At 51.2% G+C, this 19130-nt stretch overlaps 3 protein-coding genes across 3 annotated transcripts; 2 read left to right on the forward strand and 1 right to left on the reverse strand.

Annotated features, from left to right (window-relative positions):
* Positions 1–3287: 3287 nt before the first annotated feature.
* On the forward strand, positions 3288–4574 carry LOC135827685 (uncharacterized). The gene has a single exon (XM_065340139.1). The coding sequence runs from the start codon at positions 3288–3290 to the stop codon at positions 4572–4574; it is 1287 nt and encodes a 428-aa protein (XP_065196211.1).
* A 3281-nt stretch (positions 4575–7855) lies between these two features.
* On the reverse strand, positions 7856–8590 carry LOC135827686 (uncharacterized). The gene has a single exon (XM_065340140.1). The coding sequence runs from the start codon at positions 8588–8590 to the stop codon at positions 7856–7858; it is 735 nt and encodes a 244-aa protein (XP_065196212.1).
* Positions 8591–13514: 4924 nt separating this feature from the next.
* Positions 13515–17213, forward strand: LOC135827687 (uncharacterized). Its single transcript, XM_065340141.1, has one exon. It carries the CDS (start codon positions 13515–13517, stop codon positions 17211–17213), a length of 3699 nt encoding a protein of 1232 aa, XP_065196213.1.
* The last annotated feature ends 1917 nt before the right edge of the window (positions 17214–19130 follow it).

A 19130-nucleotide genomic window follows, 5' to 3' on the forward strand; every position in this document is an offset into this window, starting at 1 on the left:
ACTGGCTCTGCACCCTGTGGTGAAGATGGTACGTTAGCTCGGCCTACACCTGGTTATTTACCTCGTCGACGTATTTATCATGGCACGGACAACGTCCGACCTGCTACCATTCTTCATCTGCTGATTGGTCTTGGGTTCGACATCAACTGGACGCAGTCGTATCTGATTCCCACCACGCAGATACAATACCTGGGTATTCAGGTCAACTCCGTCACCATGGAGTTCTCATTGCCAGATTCGGAAACATCCACGCTTCAACAACAATGTGCGCGTCTGCTGGCTGCTCACACCGTATGTCTTCGGGGTATTGCGTCAATTGTGGGCATGATGGTGTCCACCATGGTTACCGTGGTTCCTGCATCACTTAACTATCGTCGCTTGCAGTGTTTGAAAACCACGTTCCTACGGCAGGGTCCCTTTTACACATTCAGATTACTCTCAGTCATGATTGCCATGCCGAGATTCATTAGTGGATAATGCCAATGTCACCACAGGCGGCTGATGGACATCTGCCGAGAAACAGCTTTACATGAATGTCCCGGAACCGCTCACAGCCCAGTATGCTGTCCAGTCGCTAGCGCCTTCTCTATACCAGGGCAGTATTCTCCTGCAGCTCGACTAACGTGTGGCTGTTCACTGTTTGCCTCGCACTGGCAGCCGTTCATCACCGACATTAGACAGGATAGCTGCCACGCTGTGGGAGTGGTGTCAGTCTGCTCAGAGATATCACTTTGATTCCCAATATCTACCTGATGCAGTGAATACAGTTGCTGATTATCACTCTCGCCATCACACCGATACCAGCGCCTGGATGCTCGACCGGTCAGTTTTCCAGGATCACCAGATCATGTGACCGAGTACCTGCGACCTGTTTGCATCTCGCACTAATTTTCGACTGCACACGTACGTCAGTTGGCGCCCATATGCACACAGCCCGCATGCCTTCCGTCTCGACTGGTCCTGCCTGCAAGTCTATGCCTTCCCTCCAATCTATCTGATTGGCAAATGCCCGGCCAGGGTTGTTCTACAGGAGATCCCATCCATAGTCATGGTCACTCCGCTTTGGTCCGGCCAGGCTTGGGTTCCAGCTCCAGCTCTCTTGGCACTATTCCGCGCGTGCTGTCAGCCTCTCCGGTCTTGTTCACCGGTCCAGATCACAAAGTTCACCCGTCAGTACAGTCAGCTCACTTCACCCTGGTCGCATGGAAACTCTCCGGGCTAGCAACAGCCGCAGCGGAGTTTCGGGCGACACTGCCAACCTACTCTTGGCGTCATGGCGTTCCCTCACCGATCGTGTGTATCAGTCGGCATGGAACACATGGTGTGTTTGGTGTGCCACACGGCAAATTGCTTCCCTGGGTGTTCTCTCAGACGTCCTCGATTTCTGAGGTGGCTCCTCACTTCCATGTCGGATGCTGGTGTGGACACCATCGTTTTCACGACGCATTCCACACGTAGTGCGGCCACCTCCGCTGCCTGTCGGAAGGGAGCCTCTGTACCCGACATACTCTGGGCCACCGCCTGGGCGCAATCCTCTATATTCCAGAGGTTTCATTCTCGTGATGTTTCACCCTCCTCCTTCTGATGGCACCACCTTCGGTGCGACTGTCCTTGGCTGACAGTCTGTTATTCCGCAGCTCATGATTGCGGCCGAAAGGGTCCACGGCTTCAGTCCGCCGTGTTCTTTTCTCCTACACATTTAGGTTTTTCTCAGACCTTTTCCTTTCCAAAGGTCCTGTATATACCTGGTGCACCAGTTTTTCCCAGGTGTTCCCACTCTGGAGTTTGCATTGTCCGTTAATTCTGCATAGTTGACAATGCTAAGTTGTATTCCATTTTGGTATGATCTACTCAACTCGCCGTTCCGTGCGTAAGTTTTATGATAATTCCATCTGTACTCAGTAATGGTCATTCGGTGCCTGGCATAGTGTGGGCTGAGTATGCTTGTTTATCATGCCACGCACCTTTTACTAGAACTTTCACTAAGTCCTTGAGTGGACAGTGTGAGAGTTTCTTGTTTCCGCTCAGGGTGCGGTGTAGGAAATGCTCATTTCGCTAGAAAGTTCAAGAATCTATTTATTCATTTATTTCTTATTTGTCTGAAGTCACTAACTAACTTACATTAAAATTACACTCTTCTCAGATATTTATTTAACGGTTTTCATTCCGTTTGGCTATTGCAGACGCTCGTTTGTAGTGTGCGTCTCATACTACGTAACTGTTTCTGCGTACCGGTAACTTCTTCAGCGGACACAGATATGTGTAACGTGTGCACGTATAACTTGTTCTACATACGCGCGCACCCCTTTGTGTGCGCATGCTGTTCCGTTTTTGCTATGCTCTTGTAAAATGAAATCATTCTTGTTTTCGAGTTATCTGTCGTCCATTGCTTGGACTTCTTTGGAGCGAATAATTATTGAAAGGAAGAGTCAAGATGTATTCTCTTGTTGGAATAATGACCATGAGCCTGATGTCAGTGATGAGAATATAAATTTAGTTAATCCTCCAGTTCCCAAGGAATTCGTATGTTGAGAATTTCGTACATGGTCCTTCGAGCTTCAGCACGAGCCCGGGAAATTTGATTTGTAATTATGGCCGAGACGGAGACTGAGGATCAGCCCAAGACGACAACAGTGTCGGTCCAACGGTTAGTTCGATTGCGTGGAGCACATCGGTCAGCTGCCTCCAATTTGGTATCTAGAATCGATGATTTTGTGGCCCAGATTTCCTATGTTACGAGGAGCTCACCCGAGTGGCAAGGGGAAGATCTCAGCGTAAATGATAGGGAGGATTGTGCCTTGGACCTGAAGAAACTCCGGGAGAAAGTGGATTTGCTGGGGCGCTTGGACTCCCAAATTTTGGACGCCATCGAGGACGACGACATTGAATCTGAAATTTGTGATGCAGCGGATTATCTTATGACGTACGAGTCCCGCATCGGCAGGGCTACGCGAGCCATTTCAGATGCAAGTCAACTGTTGGAGAATATCGCCAGTGTACGGGCTTCCCAATCCTCACAGCCAAAGTCAGAGTCACTGTCACCCGTTTCCGGAAAGGATGAGTGCTGCACAACAAGCAAGGCCAAGGGCAATCTGGACAGTCGGGAACCAGCTCCAGATGAGACTGGTGAGGACTCGCCAGTTGTCGCCCCGTGTGACTCGCGTTCCAGTGTAGTATCAAGTACGAGTGCCAGTAGTGGAAGCAGCTTCCACCACCGGATGAAGCTGCCCAAGCTCGAGATTCCTAAGTTCAGCGGTGACATCTGAGCTTGGTCCTCGTTTTGGGACATGTTTGGGTCGGCCATTGATGGCAATGACACCCTGGATGACGTTGATAAGTTCAACTACCTAAAGTCCTTGGTAGTGGGAGAGGCACGAGAGGCAATTGCAGGATTTGCCCTGACAGGAGCCAACTACAGGGCTGCAGTTGACGTCCTCAAGCAACGATTCGGCAACGTCCAGGTCATTGTCGCCAGCCACATGGAGGGCCTCTTGAATGTTGCTTCTGTCACCAGCGAGGATGATGCAACTGGCCTCAGGAAGCTATACACCACCGTTGAGACACACATTCGTAGTTTACAGTCCCTCGGGATGAGTCGCGAGTCTTATGGATCCCTGTTGACGTCTGTTCTGATGTCCCGATTACCGGCAGAGTTCCAGCTCATTGTCAGCCGCAAGATTGCCGGGACTGAGCAGCATTGGGAGATCAGTGAGCTGCTATCGGCTGTCCATCTGGAGCTGTGTGCCAGGGAGCGAGCGGCACCGGCAGCTAAGCCAACCATCCCGATAGCCCAACCCAGAAATTCCGCACCAGCCACAACGTCAACACTCTACACTGGTGCGCCTGAGCAACTGAAGTGCTTCTTTTGCAATGATAGTCACACTGCCGGGAGATGCGTAACAGTGACGAATGTTGCCACCCGTAGACAGATCTTGAGGAAGCAAGGCAGGTGCTTCCGATGCCCCAAACGCAATCACATGGCAAAGACCTGTCCGAATGCATACTCTTGTGTCAAGTGTGGTGGGAGCCACAACGTAGCCATATGTAGTGGCGAGAGGCAGCAGAAGGCAGAGATGAACATGCAGGCTGTTGCTGCGAATGCTTCCGTGGACCCTCGCAGACAGGAATCGGTATTGCTACAGACCGCCAAGGCCGTGGCATATAATGTCACACAGTCCGATCACAGCGCCGCTATCCGACTGTTGATGGACGGCGGCAGCCAACGCACGTATGTTACGAGCGCTCTCCGTGACGCTTTGCAACTGCCGGTCCTGGATCAATGTAAGGTCACTATCAAGGTGTTCGGCCAGGACAACACAACGTCCCAAGTAGTTGATGTAGTTCAACTTGGAATCCGAGTCCCCGACGGCGAGGACATCACGGTACAAGCCTATGCTGTGCCGCTATTGTGTGACCCGATTACTGGCCAATCCATGCACACGTCAGTGGAGTGCTGTAGTCACCTCGATGGATTGGCGCTAGCCGACACCAGATATGACACAGATACTCGATCAGTGGATCTGCTAATCGGCGCGGACCTCTACTGGACTATTGCAACGGGTAACATCATCTGAGGTGCCGACGGACCTGTGGCCATTGAGACAAAGCTAGGGTGGGTCCTATCCGGTCCAGCCACCGTACTTCCCACGCCAGAAGATACCAGTGCACTGGCCACGCACGTCTTCTCCGTCGAGGAAGAGGCATCAGCAGCAGATCGAGAGCTCACTGACTCCCTGCAAAGGTTCTGGGAAATTGAATCACTTGCAGACCAGGACAAGACGGAGTATGAAGAACTCGTTGAGACAATCGATTTCAACAATGGACGGTATGAGGTCAGACTAAGGACGATCATCCATTGTTGCCGGACAATTTCCAACTCTGCAAGTCCAGACTCGTCGGTCTCCACAAATGGCTCCGCAAGGATCCTGAGCTGCTCTAGCCCTACAATGACACCATTGAAGAGTAGCTGCGTACCGGCATCATTGAACCCGTGGAGACAGAAGACAGACAGGAAATCAGCGCTAGTAGCATGCCTGAGGAGTGCCGTGCAGAGATGAGCAGAAGAGAAATGGAAGTCGTCGACAACTCAGCCGCCTTACTGACAACGACACATCCATTGTCAGACATCGGACTGGTCATCGACTGTACCCGATTCAGCAATTACAACCGACTTCTGAGAGTGACAGCTACAGTGCTGAAGGCCGTACAGCGCTTCAAGTCTAAACGGCAAGAGAGTGAGAGCGAACTCACGGCTGGAGATTTAGATCTCGCCGAGAAGCTGTGGATCAACCATCTTCAACTTGCGCTCCCGTCTCATCAGCACTACAAGTCTTGGCAGGCAGAATTCGGTCTGTTTGTGGACAACGGTCTCATCCGCTGCGGTGGCCGACTCCAGAACTCTGATTTGTCTCTGACAACTAAGCACCCGTACCTTCTGCCGAAGGATCACCACGTGACTGACCTGATTGTTAATGAGTGCCATGCCCGAGTGATGCATGGTGGGGTCAAGGCCACACTAACGGAGTTTCGCGCACGTTTCTGGCTCGTGAAGGGACGTCAACGGATACGTCAAATTATTCACAGCTGCAGAACTTGTCGTCGCCACAACTCGAAGCCATACACAGGACCCAAAGCACCTCCGCTACCAAGATTCCGGGTAGAGCAGACTACTTCATTCAGCCACGTGGGAGTTGACTATGCCGGACCACTACACATCCGGAGCGCCATTACTTGAAGAGACCAGTCCAGCGCCTCTATCCCGTAGAGTTGTCTAACAGTCAGCAGGTTGACGTTGAGCAGCATGAAGACGCTCCAGCACGCCGACCAAGATCGCAGAGACGTGCAGCTGCTCACGCAAATGAGATGAGACAAGCGCTGATCACTAATAACTGCATATAATTTGGGTCTACTCACAATTGTCCATAACTGGCCAATTGGGGGGAGTGTAGGAAATGCTCATTTCGCTAGAAAGTTCAAGAATCTATTTATTCATTTATTTCTTATTTGTCTGAAGTCACTAACTAACTTACATTAAAATTACACTCTTCTCAGATATTTATTTACCGGTTTTCATTCCGTTTGGCTATTGCAGACGCTCGTTTGTAGTGTGCGTCTCATACTACGTAACTGTTTCTGCGTACCGGTAACATCTTCAGCGGACACAGATTCGTGTAACGTGTGCACGTATAACTTGTTCTACATACGCGCGCACCCCTTTGTGTGCGCATGCTGTTCCGTTTTTGCTATGTTCTTGTAAAATGAAATCATTCTTGTTTTCGAGTTATCTGTCGTCCATTGCTTGGACTTCTTTGGAGCGAATAATTATTGAAAGGAAGAGTCAAGATGTATTCTCTTGTTGGAATAATGACCATGAGCCTGATGTCAGTGATGAGAATATAAATTTAGTTAATCCTCCAGTTCCCACGGAATTCGTATGTTGAGAATTTCGTACATGCGGAACCGACTTTAAACAAGACATAGTTATATCTCACCGGAAACTCCGACATGCAATTTCCCATTTTACAAGCAATGGAAAATTGTGTAGTGAAGTGGGAATTGTATAAGGAGTTGGAGGTGAGATATAACTATGTACCACCCACCCACCCTGTTTGGGTTTGCTCTCCATGAAAATAGGCCTGAAGGGTCCTGGATGAGCTGCATCAAGTACAGCTTCATTATAATATTGAACTTAAAAAAATGCTGTGTTCGAGCATGAAATCGCGTAAATCGCGAGGGCTAGACATAGTTCTATCTCACCTCCAACTCCTTATACAATTCCCACTTCACTACACAATTTTCCATTGCTTGTGAAATGGGAAATTTTCTTTCGCATAGTGCATTTCGTACTCTTCCAAGTATCCATTGTTGTTTATTGCTAAAGAAGAGGTTGGTTTGACTTCGACGATAGTAGGGGAAGAGTGTGCTGCTTCCTACATGGGAGCTCCCGGTTTTCCTGCCGACTTGAATTCTCACTTGACTAACTCACGCGCCTCCTTGAGCGACACTGACTCACGCTGCTATCTGGTGTTCACAAGGTGTTTGTCGCGCTGGAAACGGAGTGTCTCTGTAAGTTTGTATCCCTGGTGATGTTTGTGCCAGGAGAGCACTATAATTATAAGTGGTGCTCTTCAGGCACAATGTTCCTCAGCCTACTGAAGCTCAACTGATGAGTTCCCCGAAACACTGTGTATTAAGCAGGGAGTGGTGTGTTGTAAAAAATGATGTGCCGTTTTCCTGTGTGATGGCATTCCCCAAACTGTCTCATCTAGTCTCGTACATGCGTGATATGAGCATGCACGATTTTGCAGTCGAGAGTCCTTTTGTCAGTCTTCTTGTTCGTCCCTGTCAGAGCAGTTTGCTTTTCCATCAGATAAAAATATATAATGTAACAGACAAGACTTGTCCTTTGTGCCCTGCATGTTGGGGAACGGAAGGGCTATGATTCCGTAACAGGTGCTTTCTTGCAGGTTTGCCGAGTGGGCGGTTCAATGGACTTCTCGTGTGGTATGCATAGCAGTCGTGAGTTAGTCAAATAAGAATTCGAAGCGGAGGACAACCGCGAGCTCCCATGTAGGGAGCAACACACTCTTCCCCTGTCTATTGCTGGATTTCCTTATTGAGACCTACTGTATTATTATTATTATTAGAAGCTTCTCTGCGTTGGCATAAATGCAATGTAGATATCACAGCATGTATAGCTTTCGCATAAGCTGAAACGACAACAGCCAAACAGGATATTGATGGCAATATAAAACATATGCGATATAAAACGCGTGACGAAAATAGAATACAATTGAAACAAGCAAACAAGCAGCTCAACCGAGTTGAATTTGAATTTGCTGATCATTACCAAGGTTCATCTGTGAGCAGCAACATATCTCTCCAGAATACGGCCGCTGAGGTAGGTCCACGCTCCGCGATTCTGGGCGATGCTCCTCAGCTCCTCAAGATCTGCCGAGGTCTTGCGGGTCCTCCCAACAAGCTCGAGATCGTGTCTGAGCACGACCGGCAGAGTTGTGCGCGGCCTGCCCCTCCAGGTAGGCTCAGTGGATGGCTTGAAGTAGGAGCACATTGACAGGTTCGCCGGTGCACTCTGGTCGAGCCGCAGCACGTGCCCAAACAGACGCCAGCGGGCTCCCAGGACCGAGATACCAAGTGGTGTTGAGTTTGTCCTCTTGTACAGGGTGTTATTCTTGATCTTAGCTGGGTACCGTATGCCAATAACTTTCCGCAGTTGTTGTCTGTGGAACGCATCAACTCTATGCATAGCGGTGCCAGTGAGGCCCCAAGTCCCGTTGTTGTAGCACAGGACCGGTAAGACGAATGCCTTGTATAGCCGTACTCTCAGCGAATCGTTTACAATGGAACCACGTATCCATAATGCCCAGAGCCGGTGCAGGGCAGCCGTGGCGAGTTGCATTCTCCGCGCAGCATCCTCGTGGTCACCAATGAGGGAGCCCAGCTTCCTAGTGAGGCGCCATTCCTCGCACACTCTGTTGTTCAGCCGTTGAGACCTACTAGTATCGATGGATGTCTCTTTTTGATGATAACTACGTCCAATGTCCGCTTCGCTGATCCTGCTGATTGCCATAATATAGTTATATATTGCGAAACTAGTCTGGCAACCTCGAAACTAAGGAATCATAAGCATTTCTGCTGTTGTGCTTAGCACGTTTCCCATTAGTACTCTTTAGCGAATTACTCTTTATGCACGTTGTCACTTTTGTTCCGCTGTCTTGTTTCTTTTTTACCTTTGAATATTGCTACATTTTCCATGACCACTTCATTCCGGAAGATGGTCATGAAATGGAGTATCCCGTTGTACCCTTGTGCTGCAAGCATTCCTTATGTGCGCTGCCTAGTAATCATTGTCACGTGCGTACGCACGTGTATGCTGTTCCGTGTTTTTTTCTTCTTTTTTTTTCTACAAAATCCACATATCTCCAGACACTGGGGTGAATGATGGAGTGTGGTGGTGGGGCCCATTAAGCTCCGCCGACCAGAGGTCTCGGCTTCATAGCTCCATGGACGCACCAAAGGGATATTTGGGTAGGGAGGATTAAATTGAAAAAGAAAACAGAAGAAAGAAAATGGAAAGATTGTATTGCTCAGTGAGCAAAAGAATAAGTTGAGTATTGATGTGAACGCTGTTAGACTTTTAAATTCAAGAGGAGACTATCCGTGAGGAGAGATTACATGTATGTCCAAGCAGGGTAGGACACTGTACCCTCTTACTCGCGTATGCTATGAGTGGCCCAGTGCCAGTTCGTTCTGAGGAGATGGTGATAAGCTGCTGTCTTGAACTTTTGGATGTTCTTTGGGTGAAATGGGTGGGGAATGATAGAGGTAGGCAGCTGGTTCCAAATTGGGATGACGGAGTGGGGAAAGGCTCGGCTCACATTGGTCCGGGAATTGGCAGGAAGAACATTCTGTAACTGATGGGGATGCGCGGTGGACAGTCGTACAGCCTGGCGGGTGAGGCGTGTGGTCCTGGGTTGGTGTGTCGGTGGAGCCATTCTCGAGAGAAAAGTGGGAGAATTATCGCAAAGGGCTTTATACAGGAGGCAGAGGGCAGCGATGGTGCGGCGAATTATGAGGCTAGGAAGCCAGCATTGCGGATGTATTGCCTTGATGGCTCGCTCCTGCACCCAGTCCAGCCGATTCAAGTGGGAAGGAGCTGCCCCCATCCAGACGATTGGGCAGTACTCCATAACCGGCCGGACAAAGGCTTTGTAGGCTCGAAGCCGGGCAGGAATAGTCAGCAAGTGAAATGCCTTGCGCAAGGCTCCAAGTCTCTGCGTTGCTCGGACTACAACTGTTCGGATATGCTGCCTGAATTTTAGCTGATGGTCAAACGTGACGCCGAGTACTTTGATGGAGGGCTGCTCCTCGACAGGAGTTCCATTGAAGACAATGGGGGGTATTGGCCAGTCCCGACGATGGTGGGAAATTGTAAGGGCCTGAGATTTGGCTGGCTCGAACTGCACTTTCCAATCCGAGCCCCAACTGGATACAAGGTCAACAGCAGCCTGGAGTACTCTAGCGTTGTCAGGAACAGCAGCGAGCGTTGCAATTTCGGCGTATAGGGTTGTGTCATCGGCGAATGAGGCAAGGTTGGAGCCGATTGGGAGGTGGTCTTCAAGGTCGTTGACGTAGACCAAGAATAAGGTGGGGCCCAGGATACTGCCCTGTGGCACCCCAGCCTTAACTGGGCGTCTGGCTGATGTCTGGCCGGAGATGAGGACTTGAAGTGTGCGGTTGCAGAGGTAGTCTTGGAGCCACCGATGCAGGTCTCCCGAGATGCCATACACTCTAGCCTTGTGCAACACACCAGTGTGAGACACCCGGTCAAATGCTCCAGCAATGTCGATGGCCAGCACTCGAGAAGCTCCTTTATCTCCGGCGGTGTGCACCCACTGGTGGTGGAGAGCAGTCAGCAGGTCTGCTGCACTGTGGCCGCGACGGAAGCCAAATTGCCGTTCTGACAGGACCTGATTCGTCTCCATGAAGTTGCTCATTGCCCTGTTGACTATGGTCTCCATGACCTTCGAGAGGATGCTCAGTAACGACACTGGTCGATAGTTTGATGGCGACGATTTAGACTTGCGCTTGTGGACTGGACCTACGTTTGCAACCTTCCACTGTTGTGGCTGGATGCCGGAGCGAAGACAGCATGTAAATAGTTTTGAAAGTGGCCGTGCCAATTCTGCAGAGCAAGCTTTCAAGACGCGGGCAGGTATCCCATCTGGACCAGTGGCCTTGGTGGGGTTGAGCTGGCGGAGAGTTCGCTCGACTGTGGTCTCGCGAAACCGGACGGTGCAGAGGTTGCAGTCAGTACGTGGTCGGACGTGAGGAAATGGAGCGGATAGGTCGTCTGCCCCTAGACTGCATTTGTTGGCGAAGTGTTCGGCCATGCACTCTGCTTTGCTGCGGTTGGTGTCGTGCTCCGTACCATCGGTGCTGCGGAGAGTAGGTATGGATGGGCTGTTTCCGTGGCCAGAGGCCTTCTTGATGGTTCGCCACCATTCACCAGACGCCATACACCCAGAGGCTAACTTCTGCGCCAGGCTTGCTGTGAATGCCTGCTTGGCAGTTGCCAGGCAATGGTTAGCCGAGTGCTTGGCGACATTGTAACGGGCTTGCAGCTGGGCACTTGACCGGTCGGCGCAGAGTCTCCTCCATGCTCTTTGTTTCTGTGCTACAGCCTCAGTGCATTCCGGTGTCCACCAAGAGGGGTTAGATGGTTTCATGCACAACTGCTTAGACGGTATGTATCGGCGCATTCCTTCCAGAATATTCTGGGTCAAGTGCATACACATTGCATCAGGATCATCACTGACAGTGGACTGCCAATCTGTTGTTCTAAAGAAGTGGCGGAGTCTGTCCCAGTCTGCGCGTTGGTAACGCCAGACAGTTCTGGTCACTGGTGGTTCCTCTGCTGTGCTTACATGAAAGTCAGCTTGGACACAGGCATGGTCAGAGTTTCCCAGAGGTGCTAAGGTATTGACGGTCGCATCTCCCGGTAGGTCAGTCATTATTAAGTCGAGTGGGTTAAGGCCCCTGGTGGGCTCATGCACGTGCTGCTCCAAGCAGTGAAAAGCACACATGTCTTCAGTGTACACACCTGCATGAGTTGTCTTGGTGCTGCCGAGCCAATCCACGTTGTGTACGTTAAAATCTCCAGCCAATACCACATATTGACAAGATTTACGGACCAGGTCTATGCCAGCACTGATGGCTTCAAGGGTACTGATGTCATTGTCGTGGCAGGAGCCAGAGCGATATGCAGCACACACAGCCACTGACTTCTTATCCACAGTTCTGACACTCAGCCATATTAGCTCCTCATTACCGACCTGGATGTCATCGAGTTCTCGGAGGGCCAGACTGGCTTTAACCCAAACCGCAACTCCTCCTCCATGAGCTGTTCGATCCTTCCGCAGTGGGGAGTAGTACCCAGGCAAGGACAGTTCGGAATCAGTAGCCTTCTCAGGGGTTAGCTTGCTCTCTGTGACAATGGAAATGTCAGGTTGGTGAACGTGTACAGCATGGTGAAAGTCACCAAGTTTACTCAGTAGTCCAAATGTGTTCGTCAGCAGGATCCGAAAGGATCTAATTGGAGCTTTGAGCTTGAGTGTCGGAGGATTCGAAGAGAGCTTCACTGTGTGAGCCGGACAAGGTGTCCCCCTTTGGAGCATCACTGAGAGTGTCACTGTGTGAGCCGGACAAGGTGTCCCCCTTCGGACGCTCACGGTGGCGCCAAACCCGCGCGTACAGTGGGCGAGGCCAAATGTTTGGAGCAGTGGCGATTTCAAGGTCAGTCGCATCGATCATCAAGCGGGCAGACACTTTCCCATCTTCTGTGGTGTGTATGCTGCACTGGTGAACCTTCACCGGTTTGTTTACTGCTGCAGAGCGTTGCTCAGTGAATTCCTTGACACTTTCTTCACTGCTATGTGAGTTCAAATTGCCCACATAGATTACGGCTTTCTTCACTCTGTGAGGTTCGTTTGATACCAGTTTCCATGTGTCATCCGTGATTGGCTCTAGCTTCAGTGGCTTGGGCTTGACAGTGGGGCGCTCAATTGCCTGGGACTTGTCCTCATCCTCGGTTGACGTTTCATGGTCACTGGCAGGGTCACCCACGCTACGGGAAGTGCTACGGTGTTCGTCTGCATCAGTGGTACACGTGGCAGCCTGGCCTGCGCGAGTACGGGTACGCTTGCTGGTCCTTCCCGCTGTACTCTCCATCGTACGCTGGCTGTGCTGGTTGTGGGCAACTGCTGGAGGAGTCAGGGGAGAAGCACTTGCTGCGACAATGGCGGACTCCCTGAGGGCGACAACCTCCTCGTTCAGGCCTGCAATTTGCCTCGATAAATCATCGATCCTATTCTTTAGTCGTGTCTCGCGGTCTGCGGACTCCGTCACAAATGTTGCCAGCGTCTTTACTACGTCTAAAATCGAAGACTCGATCCCGGGGAGGGAGCACAACAATTTTACCTCCGAATCCGTCAGCCCGCGAACGGCAGCTTTTGCTGGAGGCATGGCGGAGGTAGGCCAAAGCTATCCGATGTCTACCTAGTTTCCTACTACTACTACTATACCTAATGTTTGAAACCAGGCCGGCCTGATGCCGGTTTCCTGGCGAGAAACTGTGGGAGCCTCAGAGCGCGAAAACCTGCACCCTGCTCCAAAGTTTGAAAACATCGTGTGTATGCACTCATGCATGCACTTTGTGTTCCTGTGTCCCGACATGCTTCCGGGACCCAGGCCGTTCTGCACGCATGCAGATTTGCTCTTGTGTTCTTGTTGTGTCTGGACGAAGTTTGCAAGGAGTGGTGTCTTGCGCTTATCTTTGCTTTCACTCTCTAAACCATGTAAATATTTAATATAGTCTATTTTAGAACTCCTTGTGCGAGTTGTGGTGTCCGTGGGTTTGTAGTGTGGGTGTAGTTCCCCAGCAAGTGGTACCGAAACCCGGCCTAGTTTGATTTGCTGTTGTACGAGCTTAGAGTATGTCTGGATCGGCGAGTTCGTTGCCTCGAGTGAAATGTTTCACGGGTGGTCGAGGAGAGGACTTGGAAGTCTTTCTGACAAAGTTTCAGCTCACGGCAGGTCATCATGGTTGGACCAACAAAGCCCAACGTGCCGCGCAGCTCCCCATGTTCCTTGAGGGCCAAGCGTTTGTCGTCTGGAACCAGCTGAGGGACAGGGACAAAAAGGATGACAAGACTATTGCTTCGGCATTGAGATCGGCCTTTGGCCTGACGCCGGCACAGGCGTATTCTCAATTTGTGAAGCGTATCCTACGTGTGGATGAGAGTGTCGACGTCTATGTGTCGGATTTGCGCCGGCTTCTGGCCACCAGTGGACACATGGAAACTTACGATGGCAGGGACCCTCTGCTGCTCGAGCAGTTCCTCGCTGGTTTGCCACCAGATTTTGCTCTCCAGCTGAGAATGCAGCTGGCGATCAACGACCTGACCCTGGCCCAGTGTGTCGGCCAGGTGCGGACCCTGCGCGCCTCTCAGAGTTTGCCGAGACCTGCTGGCAGCGTTGTGGCCAGCGCATCGGGAAGTCGTTCAACAGTGACGTGCTATCACTGTAAGCAGCCAGGTCACAGGAAACCGGATTGTCCCCAACGTCAACGGCCATCGTCACACAAGGGTGGCAATGGAAGTTCTGGCGCTAGTGGCAGTGGCAATGGTGGTCAGTCTGGTGGTAGTGGTCGGAAAGGCCCGAAGTGTTTCAAGTGCCAAGAGCCAGCATCGACTGGTTGTCTGGCCGCTACTGTTTCACCGGTACCCCGCGCAGTTTCGCCTCTGCCGCGCATCATTGTTGACGTGGTGTCTGGTGAGACGACCCATGAGTACGGTGCTGCTATCGACAGCTGCTCAACCCAGTCGTTTGTCGCTGCCCACGTAGTGTCAGCCCTCAACCTGGATGTGTCCCCGTGTTCCAGCTCCATAGTGAGTGTCACTGGCGATCCGGTACCGGTTCTCGGCTCCGTATCCATGCGGCTTGGCCGCCACAGCGCTGCCGTCCAGCTACCGGACACGGAATCGGCATTTCTCGTGGTGGACGATCTAGCGTCAGTCGACGCAGATGTTCTTCTTGGTGTGGACATTATCTCGGGCCATGGTGGTGTCGTCTTGCAGTATGATGAATTGACCGGCCAGCTGTGCAGGGCTCAGTTCGGGAGTCTGCCTGAGACACCTAGCGTGCCGCCACCAGACAGCAGCAGTAGTAAGAATTTGTCTCGTCATGTGACAATATCTGAGGAGAATGGTGTGGTGCGCCTTGATATGAGTGATGGCACCGCTACCTTCAATCCAGCAGACGGCTACTGGGAAATCGCATGGAGGTGGTCCGCTGGTAATCCCCCCAAAGACCGAGTCGGTAGTGGTCTCGGTGAATACTCACGCAAGAAGCTCTCTGAGGAACAAGAGCAGCTGTTTCGAGCTGAGGTGCAGATGTGGATTGACCAAGGATGGCTAGTACCACACGATGCTGAGGTGCATGGTTCACCCATTGCAGTCTTGCCACTGCTTGCTAATTGTCAGGAGCACAAACTGTCGACTCCCGTAAGGCCTTGCCTTGACTACCGTGCTCTCAACCAGCTCATTGTGTCAAACCCCGGCAATGATGTGCCGGTCTGTCCCGAGAAAATCCGTGAGTGGCGTCAACGTCCCAGTGAGTCCACTGTTCTCGACATTCGGAAAGCATATCTCAACATCCGTGTCCATCCCAGTTTGCTGCCATACCAGACCGTCCTTTGGCAGGGGAAGACGTACGTGATGGAGCGCATGGGCTTTGGGCTTTCAGTAGCGCCCAAACTCATGGATGCTATCGTGAAGTATTCACTCCGAGACTTTGGTTCGGCTGACAACTTCATCGACGACATTGTCGTACCTTGTAACCAAGCGGATGCAGTAGCTGATTGTCTCACTTCCTATGGCCTGCCTACAAAACCTGCCGTGCCGTTCCCAGTTGCCACAATTCTCGGTCTGCAACTCTCTGCGGACGATAGTGGCAAGCTGTCCTGGAGGAGACGACAAGATGTCGATCTGAGCGAATCACCATTGATGAAAAAACGTGATGTGTTCAAGTGGTGTGGGAAGGCAACCAGTCACTACCCCGTAGCATCATGGCTGCGTCCACTGTGTTCGTGGATGAAGCGCCTGGCATGTGCTACCGCTGCACCCTGGGATCAACCGTTGCCGGATGACTTGCAACGTCTCTGCGAGGACGCTTGCAAGCGTGCCCTGCAGGAAGACCCTGTACACGGTGTGTGGTCTGCCCCTGCTGGAAATGATTGGTCTGTCTGGTGTGACGCATCCGACATTGCTTACGGCTGCGTGCTGAATGCGAACGGTCATGTGGTGGAGGACCAGGCTTGGCTCCGGAAGGAGGACGACCGCCGACATATTAATGTGGCAGAACTGGACGCTGCTGTGAACGGTCTCTCTCTTGCAGCCAAGTGGAACTTGTCACGTGTAACGCTGTACACTGATTCCAAGACTGTCTATGGTTGGCTCTCTGGCAAGCTGGAGGCATCGCATCGCGTCAAAGTTGGTGGATTGCAGGAGGTCGTGGTTCAGCGCCGCCTGCAGATCTTAGACGACATGGTGGAGGCCACAGGTATGAGCGTGTCTGTCCAATGGGTGCCGTCGGCTAAGAATCTCGCTGACCGTCTTACCCGTGTTCCCAGCCAATTTGTGCAGTACTGGAAGACAGTGCAGAAGTCCAAGACTCCGTCCGTAAGTGCTGCCGCTCCTGCGGTACCTCGCTGTGTGCCCTTGTCAGAAATCGCGGCACAACAACAGCTAGATTCGGTGATCCATGCGACTATTGCTGAACTGTCTGCTGGTGGAGATGTGTCCGCTACGGAATTCGCCAGGGTGAAGTCGCAGCTCACGACTTGTGACGGCATCTTTTTCCGTACTGTCAAGCTCCCGCCCAACGATGTCAAGTGTGTTCCGGTGGTACCTGTTTCCTTGTGTGATCAGGTCGTCAGCTCTGCTCATGAGTCCACTGGTCACAGCAGTTGGGAGACTACTTACCAGTTTCTCCGGTCTACCTGTTACTTCCCGTGTATGGCTGAGGCTTGTCAGCGGTTTGTGCAGCAGTGTCCCCAATGTGCAGCTGCCAATGCTGCCAAAGGTCCCTGTGCTCCTCCTACTCGTGCAGTTATCGCCGATGGTCCCTGGGATGTTGTCCAGGTCGACACACTGGAGCTTGGTGGCGGCAACTCGTACCATTGCGTCTTAGTGTGTGTTGACACCTTCACCAAGTGGGTGGAGGTGGTTCCCCTTCGGCATCATGATGCTGCCAGTGTTGCTCATGCGCTCGTCTCTGTTTGTGCTCGGTGGGGTCCGCCCCGGTTGCTTCGCTCCGACAATGGCACAGAGTTTGTGAATGCCATCACTGATGCGCTGTTTTCGAGGTTTGGCATCTCCGTGCAGCGTGGAGCAATCCGTCACCCTCAGTCGCAGGGATCTGCTGAGCGGTTCAACCGCACCCTGCTCACGTTGATCCGGAAAGTGCTTACCGACGCCGCCGACTGGAGGGCCGAGTTGGATTTGCTCCTTTATCACTACCGGATTCGATCCCATGCCGTTACAAAAATTCCACCGATGCATGCCATGTGTGGCTGGACGCCACGAGATCTGATTGTTGAGAGTGTGACTGATCCGGTCTCTCTGAGTGCATAGGTGGATGGCCTCGCGCAGCGTAGTGCTCGTATCCGTGATCACCTCGATGCTGCTTTGTCCGCTGTCGATTTCCAGGAATCCGATTGGCAGTGCCCGTACGCTGTCGGGGAGAACGTCCTCTTTCGTCGTCCTGCGCGTCACCAGAAGTGTCTGTCGCCATTCGAATCTGGCTGGCATGTGAAGCACCTAGTTTCCCCATCCACTGTTGTCATTGCCCGTACCAATGGTCAGGGTGAAAAAGTCGTCAACATTGGCTTGCTCAAGCCCGTCTATCATGCTGCTCCTCCGGGGGATGATTTGCTCATTCCTGATGCTGCTGCTCTGAATGCTGTCCCGGTTGTTCAGCGAGCGCTGCGTGACCGATCTGCCTTACAGCCTCCTGTGCGTTTTCGAGACACTGGTTCTGCATGAGTTTGCTTTTGTTGCAGCTCGTTCTGAGCAGGGTTTTTTGTGTTTTGCTTTTCCCTTCTATTTCTTTTTCTTTCTTTAGTGCTCTTCATTGCTGTGGTGTCCATCATGTGGCCAACAGAGGGAGGGGTGAAATGGAGTATCCCGTTGTACCCTTGTGCTGCAAGCATTCCTTATGTGCGCTGCCTAGTAATCATTGTCACGTGCGTGCGCATGTGTATGCTGTTCCGTGTATGCACTCATGCATGCACTTTGTGTTCCTGTGTCCCGACATGCTTCCGGGACCCAGGCCGTTCTGCACGCATGCAGATTTGCTCTTGTGTTCTTGTTGTGTGTTGACGAAGTTTGCAAGGAGTTGTGTCTTGCGCTTAGCTTTGCTTTCACTCTCTAAACCATGTAAATATTTAATATAGTCTATTTTAGAACTCCTTGTGCGAGTTGTGGTGTCCGTGGGTTTGTAGTGTGGGTGTAGTTCCCCAGCAGTCATGCAGATCGAACCGTTTAAATAATTAGATGACGTGAGAAGTGCCGTACTTATTTGAGTGTGTACAAGTTGCCTGTAAATGAATTACCCTCATTGAAGCTGCACGAGGGGTCCTTCACAATTTTGAAGACACACAACCCTTACTAAAGAAAATGAAGACCGACTTACGTATTTCACACACAACACGCAAATGCTGCGCTAGGCCAATTTGTTGCGAGTTTGAGTCAAGTGCTACATTTCCTTTTCGCAATCCTACCCATGCAACCTTGTATATGGTGGTTAAACCAACCGAGCATAAAGCGTGGAACGACGCTTCAGAGAGGATTGTACCATTGTGCCTGCCACACAGTGCTTGAGCAGAAGTGTAATTCAATTTGAGGCCATGAGTTGATATTCTAGTTATGCTACCAGACGCTCTGCAAATTTTCTTGTCAATCAGCTCTGCAGTTACATAAACACACATGCACACACACACACACACACCCGCACAAACACACACACAACCCCCCCCCCCCCCCAACCACACACACACACACACAGCGAAACCAACAGAGAGCAGTCATATAATATTATTCCTGTAGCTATGCAGAAGACGTTACTTCAGTAAAGTCTGGTGCTAGCCAGGGTCCACACAGCTTTAATTTGAAGAATGAGTATGAATGCGAAGTGTATGGGGGAATGCATGTAGGGCGATAGTGCGGGTTCGAATCCCAGGTAATGCCTGAAAAAAATAGAAAAATTGAAAAATTTACAACATCCCTATTCTTTTTTTGCCGTCATCAAGGCGGTAGATGGTGTCGTATTACCCTCCACCATACATGTCCCGTACCTGTCCCGTACCTGTCCCGTACCGTACCGTACAATCAATTACGGCTGGCCACAATGCATATTCAAATAGGGCTTTCAAATACAAGATCATAACGTGAAGCAACTAAGAATAATTAATAGAATGTATGCAAAGTGTATCGGGGAGTGCATGCAGGGCGATAGTGCGGGTTAGAATCCCAGGGTAAGTCTAAAAACAA

Source organism: Sycon ciliatum, chromosome 11, assembly GCF_964019385.1.
Source record: "Sycon ciliatum chromosome 11, ocSycCili1.1, whole genome shotgun sequence".
NCBI classification, from domain to species: Eukaryota; Metazoa; Porifera; class Calcarea; order Leucosolenida; family Sycettidae; genus Sycon; species Sycon ciliatum.

Excerpts from the sequence above, each read along its gene's own strand:
- LOC135827686 (XM_065340140.1), bottom strand. The coding sequence starts at position 8,590 with ATGGCAATCAGCAGGATCAGCGAAGCGGACATTGGACGTAGTTATCAT.
- LOC135827687 (XM_065340141.1), top strand. The coding sequence starts at position 13,515 with ATGTCTGGATCGGCGAGTTCGTTGCCTCGAGTGAAATGTTTCACGGGT.
- LOC135827685 (XM_065340139.1), top strand. The coding sequence starts at position 3,288 with ATGTTTGGGTCGGCCATTGATGGCAATGACACCCTGGATGACGTTGAT.